Below are 10019 nucleotides of genomic sequence, written 5' to 3'. Positions count from 1 at the left end.
TTAGTGCTGGTGCCAGACCTATCTCCACACTTCATGTTAGTGCTGGTGCCAGCAGACCTATCTCCACACTTCATGTTAGTGCTGGTGCCAGCAGCCAGCCAGACCTATCTCCACACTTCATGTTAGTGCTGGTGCCAGCAGACCTATCTCCACACTTCATGTTAGTGCTGGTGCCAGACCTATCTCCACACTTCATGTTAGTGCTGGTGCCAGACCTATCTCCACACTTCATGTTAGTGCTGGTGCCAGCAGCCAGCCAGACCTATCTCCACACTTCATGTTAGTGCTGGTGCCAGCAGACCTATCTCCACACTTCATGTTAGTGCTGGTGCCAGCAGACCTATCTCCACACTTCATGTTAGTGCTGGTGCCAGACCTATCTCCACACTTCATGTTAGTGCTGGTGCCAGACCTATCTCCACACTTCATGTTAGTGCTGGTGCCACACCTATCTCCACACTTAATGTTAGTGCTGGTGCCAGCAGACCTATCTCCACACTTCATGTTAGTGCTGGTGCCAGCAGACCTATCTCCACACTTCATGTTAGTGCTGGTGCCAGACCTATCTCCAGACTTCATGTTAGTGCTGGTGCCAGACCTATCTCCACACTTCATGTTAGTGCTGGTGCCAGACCTATCTCCACACTTCATGTTAGTGCTGGTGCCAGCAGACCTATCTCCACACTTCATGTTAGTGCTGGTGCCAGCAGACCTATCTCCACACTTCATGTTAGTGCTGGTGCCAGACCTATCTCCACACTTCATGTTAGTGCTGGTGCCAGACCTATCTCCACACTTCATGTTAGTGCTGGTGCCAGACCTATCTCCACACTTCATGTTAGTGCTGGTGCCAGCAGCGCTGGAGAAAGTAATGCAATAACTTGAAGTTATGCTTCAAAGTCCAAGGTGGTGATTTTCCACTCCGGTTAGACACGTACACACGTGTGAAATTCTTGTGCCAAGAGGCTCCACATAGTGTTTTACACATAGTGTTTTACACATAGTGTTTTACATGTTTACACATAGTGTTTACACATAGTGTTTTACATGTTTACATGTTGTGTTTTACACATAGTGTTTACACATAGTGTTTTACATGTTTACAAGTAGTGTTTTACACATAGTGTTTACACAGTTTTTTTCATGTTTACATGTAGTGTTTTACACATAGTGTTTTACATGTTTACATGCAGTGTTTTACATAGTGTTTTACACATAGTGTTTTACATGTTTACATGTAGTGTTTTACAGTGTTTTACACATAGTGTTTTACATGTTTACATGTAGTGTTTTACATGTTTACATGCAGTGTTTTACATAGTGTTTTACACATAGTGTTTTACACATAGTGTTTTACATGTTTACATGCAGTGTTTTACATAGTGTTTTACACATAGTGTTTTACATGTTTACATGTAGTGTTTTACATAGTGTTTTACATGGTGCAAATGCAAAAGTGTAAAGTAAACATAAGTAAACACAAGTAAGACCTCATCCACTTGACACCCTGGTGGTAGTGAACATAAGTAAACATGGATGGATTGGTTGGATGAACTGTAATATAACTTAATTTTTGGAAATTGTAATACCTTACACTACTAGTTACTGGGGAGAGTAATACAATTACAGTAACCCGTTACTTGACTGCCAACACTAGTTGGGACAGGTGTCAGAGTAGATGGAGGCAAGCTAAACACTGGCTTTGGCTTCTGGCTTTAGTCACTCCTTCCTGTGCAAACATCTGTCGAGCATATATCTATAGGCAGGCAGGAAGGACGAGGTGTCATTGCAACAGCCCTGACTCGCCCCGTGCGCTTCAGAGAGAGAGAGAGAGAGCTGCAGCAGTGTGTCAGTATGTCAGCCAGACTGGGAGGTAACATTGTGGTGACGGGGAGCAACAGAGGCCTCGGTCTGGAGCTGGTGAAGCAGCTGGTGGAGAAGGCAGGAGGTCAGGACCACATCTACGCCTGCTGCCGCCAGCCCGATGGAGCCGGGGCTAAGGTGAGAGGGAGGGGGGCTACGCTGAGCGGGGGCTAAGGTGAGAGGGAGGGGGCTACGCTGAGATACTTAAAGGGACACGTCGCCGATTTACAACCGGCGTTGTTATCATTCCAAAAATCAGCAGTATAATGTGAACACATGTAAACTAGGGCTTTTCAAAGTCTGAGACTATGGGCCTCCCCTCGGACAAAGCTTGGAAAAAGGTGCCTCCCTTTAGTTTCACTAAGTTCTTGGATGCCTATGGGAGCATCATTATGTTATTTGATCCCATAGAATATCCAACAATTGAGCCAAGATAGCCTGATATTGCTGTTTGACTTCAGACTACACCAAATCCAAAAGGTCTGTATGAAGGCATGTATCATTTTGTTTCTGCCTCTGGGAAAGAGGGAATTTAATAAACATTAAAATTCTCCAAAACGACTCTATCTCTGAATCTGTATCTCTTTAACCAAATCACCCAAATTTAGTCTATTCTATGTGATTTGATCACATTTGATAACTAATGTAATAATAACTAATGTAATATCTGTTCACTTCCACTGAGCCTCCCCTGAAACTGTTTGGAGCCCCCCCCCCCCCCCACCGGAGAAGCCCACCTCCCACTTTGAAAACCTCTGCTGTAAACAGTTGTGCAGGCATTCATTTAGTTGTGGACCAGTGATGTCATTCATGCACAAATCCATCACTGCACGACAACTTCACTCAAATCAACTCTGTATTTCCATATGTAGCCTATGCATTGCGTTAACTTGTGTTAAATGTTGTCATAATGCGTCCCTGGCCACCTTCGGAGGTGGTTTGGCTGATCAGATTGCAATCCTTCTTCAATGCTTTTCGGGGGTGTTTACACTTGTACTTTCAAGTGATAAAATACAATCGGATTACACTCTGATCACCAAAAACGCATGTTAATGCCAGGTGTAAATGGCCTCAATGACTGTCAAACTAAATGAATGTCTGCAAAACTGTTTACAGTTTTCGGATATACTGATTCTGTAGTGATAGAAAGCTGGTTGAAAATCAGCGAGTGTTGCTTTAAGAGCTGTCATTTCTCACAGTGACAGTACTAGGCTACTCCTCGCCACTCCACACACACATGAACTGGTTTGACAGCTTAAGCACAGAGAGTAAGACCTCATCTACAGCCAATGAGCACAGAGAGTAAGACCTCATCTACAGCCAATGGGCACAGAGAGTAAGACCTCATCTACAGCCAATGAGCACAGAGAGTAAGACCTCATCTACAGCCAATGAGCACAGAGAGTAAGACCTCATCTAACAGCCAATGAGCACAGAGAGTAAGACCTCATCTACAGCCAATGAGCACAGAGAGTAAGACCTCATCTAACAGCCAATGAGCACAGAGAGTAAGACCTCATCTAACAGCCAATGAGCACAGAGAGTAAGACCTCATCTAACAGCCAATGAGCACAGAGAGTAAGACCTCATCTAACAGCCAATGAGCACAGAGAGTAAGACCTCATCTAACAGCCAATGAGCACAGAGAGTAATACCTCATCTACAGCCAATGAGCACAGAGAGTAAGACCTCATCTAACAGCCAATGAGCACAGAGAGTAAGACCTCATCTAACAGCCAATGAGCACAGAGAGTAAGACCTCATCTACAGCCAATGAGCACAGAGAGTAAGACCTCATCTAACAGTCAAGCACAAACATTTTGTTTGCTAGTATGATTTTGTTTCTTTTTAAGGTTAGGGTGGATGCCTATACCGATGGATAAGCCAGTGGTTCTCAAATGGGGGTCCGGGGACCCCCAGGGGTCCTTGAGGGGGTTCCAGGGGGTCCCCAGCCAAAAGGGGGGTACTTTATTTTCGCTATAATTCCATTCATACATAACACAATGACTATTTTGGTCATGGGTTTTATACACTTTCTATAATAAAACATCTAAAAGCATCAATCTTATTATCGTATGGGGGACCATGGGACAAAATCCTATCAAATGGGGGTCCGTGGTCTAATCTTTGTCAGTTTAGGTTTTTTTTTCTCTATTAACTAATAATCTCACTCCAAAGATTAACAACATTTAACATAATCTGCAGCTCATTCTCATTCCCTGCACACGTAAATAACGGTGCAACACCTGACATGATTGTTTATACATGTACCTTACGGTATTTATACACGTAAATAACTGTGTAATACCTGACCTGATGGTTTATACATGTAGCTTATTTATACATGTAAATAACTGTATTAATAATGGCCTATATTAATAACTGCCTATAACTGTATATATCCATTTATAAAATGGCTCTCTCAAATCAAGCAATCTGATTGGTTCACAGCCATTGTATAATTCCAGTAACCGAGTTCAATAACCCATGGCCATGGGTTATTGGTTGCCATGGCAACTCTCTTACTAAGAAAGTAATAATAAGGCTTACCTCAAATGACAACGTAGAAAAAAAGAATGGCGGAGACAGCTGTCAGATCCTTGTGAATCGATCTTCGCTTATAACTTTACTAATACTTCGCAGAAAATGATGTTTTGTACAAGAATAGATGCGGGCTAATGTCTTCTTTGCAAAAGAAAGGCTGTTAACTCCACACTTAACCCCGCATTTAACCCCGTAACGTTAGTTGGTGTCGGGCAAGCCCTGAGAATGCAACGCTGCGCTCGAGCTGCCTGGGTTTCCAGAAAGCTCTCAGCCAAGCGCCAGGATTGGCCAATGTCAACTTCAGTCTCCAGAACGATCCAATCAAATCACCCGCAGGTCTATCTTCTTGCTAGAGGTCCCGCCTTACAGTAGTGTTTCAACTGACTCTCAGAATACCATGCCAGTCGGACTTATAGTGTTATTATTATTATATTATTATACTTGGAACCCTTTTATAAAAGCAATATAGCACTCGAGCAGCGTGTGTTGTGGAATATATCCCCCTGATCAGTTGTTATCCCACGAGGCCTGCGGCCTCGTGGGATATATTCACCACAACACACTTGCTCTCGTGATATATTGCTTAAATATACTGTACATATATTCCTTTCATACACACACTTTGAAAATAGATGCTCTTTCATACATTATGATTATTGCATTGTATATAGTAGTTATTTATCCTTTGTGATTCTTGTTTGTTTTAGCCTGAGCATACTTTTACTTGTCTTTTTTCTTTTGCGTGTGAGTACACTGAGAGTTAAGTATTTTGTGTGAGAGGACACTGAGAGTTAAGTCTCTTGTGTGAGAGTACACTGAGAGTTAAGTATTTTGTGTGAGAGTACACTGAGAGTTAAATATTTTGTGTGAGAGTACACTGAGAGTTAAGTCTTTTGTGTGAGAGTACACTGAGAGTTAAGTATTTTGTGTGAGAGTACACTGAGAGTTAAGTCTTTAGAGTACACTGAGAGTTAAGTCTTTTGTGTGAGAGTACACTGAGAGTTAAGTGTGTGAGAGTACACTGAGAGTTAAGTATTTTGTGTGAGAGGACACTGAGAGTTAAGTCTTTTGTGTGAGAGTACACTGAGAGTTAAGTATTTTGTGTGAGAGGACACTGAGAGTTAAGTCTTTTGTGTGAGAGGACACTGAGAGTTAAGTCTCTTGTGTGAGAGTACACTGAGAGTTAAGTCTTTTGTGTGAGAGTACACTGAGAGTTAAGTCTTTTGTGTGAGAGTACACTGAGAGTTAAGTCTCTTGTGTGAGAGTACACTGAGAGTTAAGTCTCTTGTGTGAGAGTACACTGAGAGTTAAGTCTTTTGTGTGAGAGTACACTGAGAGTTAAGTCTTTTGTGTGAGAGGACACTGAGAGTTAAGTCTTTTGTGTGAGAGTACACTGAGAGTTAAGTCTTTTGTGTGAGAGGACACTGAGAGTTAAGTCTTTTGTGTGAGAGGACACTGAGAGTTAAGTCTCTTGTGTGAGAGGACACTGAGAGTTAAGTCTTTAGAGTACACTGAGAGTTAAGTCTTTTGTGTGAGAGTACACTGAGAGTTAAGTGTGTGAGAGTACACTGAGAGTTAAGTATTTTGTGTGAGAGGACACTGAGAGTTAAGTCTTTTGTGTGAGAGTACACTGAGAGTTAAGTATTTTGTGTGAGAGGACACTGAGAGTTAAGTCTTTTGTGTGAGAGGACACTGAGAGTTAAGTCTCTTGTGTGAGAGTACACTGAGAGTTAAGTCTTTTGTGTGAGAGTACACTGAGAGTTAAGTCTTTTGTGTGAGAGTACACTGAGAGTTAAGTCTCTTGTGTGAGAGTACACTGAGAGTTAAGTCTCTTGTGTGAGAGTACACTGAGAGTTAAGTCTTTTGTGTGAGAGTACACTGAGAGTTAAGTCTTTTGTGTGAGAGGACACTGAGAGTTAAGTCTTTTGTGTGAGAGTACACTGAGAGTTAAGTCTTTTGTGTGAGAGGACACTGAGAGTTAAGTCTTTTGTGTGAGAGGACACTGAGAGTTAAGTCTCTTGTGTGAGAGGACACTGAGAGTTAAGTCTCTTGTGTGAGAGTACACTGAGAGTTAAGTATTTTGTGTGAGAGTACACTGAGAGTTAAGTATTTTGTGTGAGAGGACACTGAGAGTTAAGTCTCTTGTGTGAGAGGACACTGAGAGTTAAGTCTCTTGTGTGAGAGTACACTGAGAGTTAAGTCTCTTGTGTGAGAGGACACTGAGAGTTAAGTCTCTTGTGTGAGAGTACACTGAGAGTTAAGTCTCTTGTGTGAGAGTACACTGAGAGTTAAGTCTCTTGTGTGAGAGTACACTGAGAGTTAAGTCTTTTGTGTGAGAGGACACTGAGAGTTAAGTCTCTTGTGTGAGAGGACACTGAGAGTTAAGTCTTTTGTGTGAGAGTACACTGAGAGTTAAGTCTTTTGTGTGAGAGTACACTGAGAGTTAAGTCTTTTGTGTGAGAGTACACTGAGAGTTAAGTCTCTTGTGTGAGAGTACACTGAGAGTTAAGTCTTTTGTGTGAGAGTACACTGAGAGTTAAGTATTTTGTGTGAGAGGACACTGAGAGTTAAGTCTCTTGTGTGAGAGGACACTGAGAGTTAAGTCTTTTGTGTGAGAGTACACTGAGAGTTAAGTCTCTTGTGTGAGAGTACACTGAGAGTTAAGTCTTTTGTGTGAGAGTACACTGAGAGTTAAGTCTTTTGTGTGAGAGTACACTGAGAGTTAAGTCTCTTGTGTGAGAGGACACTGAGAGTTAAGTATTTTGTGTGAGAGTACACTGAGAGTTAAGTCTTTTGTGTGAGAGTACACTGAGAGTTAAGTCTTTTGTGTGAGAGTACACTGAGAGTTAAGTATTTTGTGTGAGAGTACACTGAGAGTTAAGTCTCTTGTGTGAGAGTACACTGAGAGTTAAGTATTTTGTGTGAGAGGACACTGAGAGTTAAGTATTTTGTGTGAGAGGACACTGAGAGTTAAGTCTCTTGTGTGAGAGTACACTGAGAGTTAAGTCTTTTGTGTGACAGTACACTGAGAGTTAAGTCTTTTGTGTGAGAGTACACTGAGAGTTAAGTCTTTTGTGTGACAGTACACTGAGAGTTAAGTCTTTTGTGTGAGAGGACACAGAGAGTTAAGTCTTTTGTGTGAGAGTACACTGAGAGTTAAGTCTCTTGTGTGAGAGTACACTGAGAGTTAAGTCTTTTGTGTGAGAGTACACTGAGAGTTAAGTCTTTTGTGTGAGAGTACACTGAGAGTTAAGTCTCTTGTGTGAGAGGACACTGAGAGTTAAGTCTTTTGTGTGAGAGGACACTGAGAGTTAAGTCTCTTGTGTGAGAGGACACTGAGAGTTAAGTCTCTTGTGTGAGAGGACACTGAGAGTTAAGTCTTTTGTGTGAGAGTACACTGAGAGTTAAGTCTTTTGTGTGAGAGTACACTGAGAGTTAAGTCTCTTGTGTGAGAGTACACTGAGAGTTAAGTCTTTTGTGTTGACAGTACACTGAGAGTTAAGTCTCTTGTGTGAGAGTACACTGAGAGTTAAGTCGTTTGTGTGAGAGGACACTGAGAGTTAAGTCTTTTGTGTGAGAGTACACTGAGTTAAGTCTTTTGTGTGTGAGTACACTGAGAGTTAAGTCTCTTGTGTGAGAGTACACTGAGAGTTAAGTCTTTTGTGTGAGAGGACACTGAGAGTTAAGTCTTTTGTGTGAGAGGACACTGAGAGTTAAGTATTTTGTGTGAGAGTACACTAAGAGTTAAGTCTTTTGTGTGAGAGGACACTGAGAGTTAAGTCTTTTGTGTGAGAGGACACTGAGAGTTAAGTATTTTGTGTGAGAGGACACTGAGAGTTAAGTCTTTTGTGTGAGAGTACACTGAGAGTTAAGTCTTTTGTGTGAGAGGACACTGAGAGTTAAGTCTTTTGTGTGAGAGGACACAGAGAGTTAAGTCTTTTGTGTGAGAGTACACTGAGAGTTAAGTCTCTTGTGTGAGAGGACACTGAGAGTTAAGTCTTTTGTGTGAGAGGACACTGAGAGTTAAGTCTCTTGTGTGAGAGGACACTGAGAGTTAAGTCTTTTGTGTGAGAGTACACTGAGAGTTAAGTCTTTTGTGTGAGAGGACACTGAGAGTTAAGTATTTTGTGTGAGAGGACACTGAGAGTTAAGTCTCTTGTGTGAGAGTACACTGAGAGTTAAGTCTTTTGTGTGAGAGTACACTGAGAGTTAAGTCTTTTGTGTGAGAGGACACTGAGAGTTAAGTCTTTTGTGTGAGAGGACACTGAGAGTTAAGTATTTTGTGTGAGAGGACACTGAGAGTTAAGTCTCTTGTGTGAGAGTACACTGAGAGTTAAGTCTTTTGTGTGAGAGTACACTGAGAGTTAAGTCTTTTGTGTGAGAGGACACTGAGAGTTAAGTCTTTTGTGTGAGAGGACACTGAGAGTTAAGCGAACCGGAGCCAATTTCCTTTTACGTGTCCATACTTGGCCAATAAAGCTGATTCTGATTGTGATTGAGAGAGAGGTCAGCACAAAGTACATTCAGGAAAAACAAGTTTGGTGATTCATGTGCTGATGTACAGTCGTCTGAGAGTGAAACGGCACTCAGTACTGCACATAATGTCCTTTCATCATCACTGTACAATGTAACATGATGCACTCAGTACTGCACATAATGTCCTTTCATCATCACTGTACAATGTAACATGATGCACTCAGTACTGCACATAATGTCCTTTCATCACTGTACAATGTAACATGATGCACTCAGTACTGCACATAATGTCCTTTCATCATCACTGTACAATGTAACATAATGCACTCAGTACTGCACATAATGTCCTTTCATCAGTGTACAATGTAACATAATGCACTCAGTACTGCACATACTGGCCTTTCATCACTGTACAATGTAACATGATGCACTCAGTACTGCACATAATGTCCTTTCATCACTGTACAATGTAACATAATGCACTCAGTACTGCACATAATGTCCTTTCATCACTGTACAATGTAACATGATGCACTCAGTACTGCACATAATGTCCTTTCATCACTGTACAATGTAACATGATGCACTCAGTACTGCACATAATGTCCTTTCATCATCACTGTACAATGTAACATGATGCACTCAGTACTGCACATAATGTCCTTTCATCATCACTGTACAATGTAACATGATGCACTCAGTACTGCACATAATGTCCTTTCATCACTGTACAATGTAACATGATGCACTCAGTACTGCACATAATGTCCTTTCATCACTGTACAATGTAACATGATGCACTCAGTACTGCACATAATGGCCTTTCATCACTGTACAATGTAACATGATGCACTCAGTACTGCACATAATGTCCTTTCATCAGTGTACAATGTAACATGATGCACTCAGTACTGCACATAATGTCCTTTCATCACTGTACAATGTAACATGATGCACTCAGTACTGCACATAATGTCCTTTCATCACTGTACAATGTAACATGATGCACTCAGTACTGCACATAATGTCCTTTCATCACTGTACAATGTAACATGATGCACTCAGTACTGCACATAATGTCCTTTCATCACTGTACAATGTAACATGATGCACTCAGTACTGCACATAATGTCCTT

The 10019-nt window shown here is 41.5% G+C and overlaps 1 protein-coding gene across 1 annotated transcript in view; it reads left to right on the top strand.

Moving 5' to 3' along the window:
• Nucleotides 1-1806: 1806 nt before the first annotated feature.
• The window catches only part of LOC310800525 (C-signal-like), a 33075-nt gene continuing 24862 nt past the window's right edge, over nt 1807-10019 (top strand). The window contains exon 1 of the mRNA XM_083663136.1: nt 1807-2001. Within this exon, the coding sequence (XP_083519262.1) occupies nt 1855-2001 (147 nt within the window). The 5' untranslated portion in view covers nt 1807-1854. The remainder of the gene's footprint in view (nt 2002-10019) is intronic.

The sequence above is a fragment of the Poromitra crassiceps genome (assembly GCF_964638095.1).
Source record: "Poromitra crassiceps genome assembly, chromosome: 30".
NCBI lineage: Eukaryota > Metazoa > Chordata > Actinopteri > Beryciformes > Melamphaidae > Poromitra > Poromitra crassiceps.
Note: the sequence above shows the minus strand (reverse complement) of the source record. Positions and strands in the feature narration are given on the sequence as shown.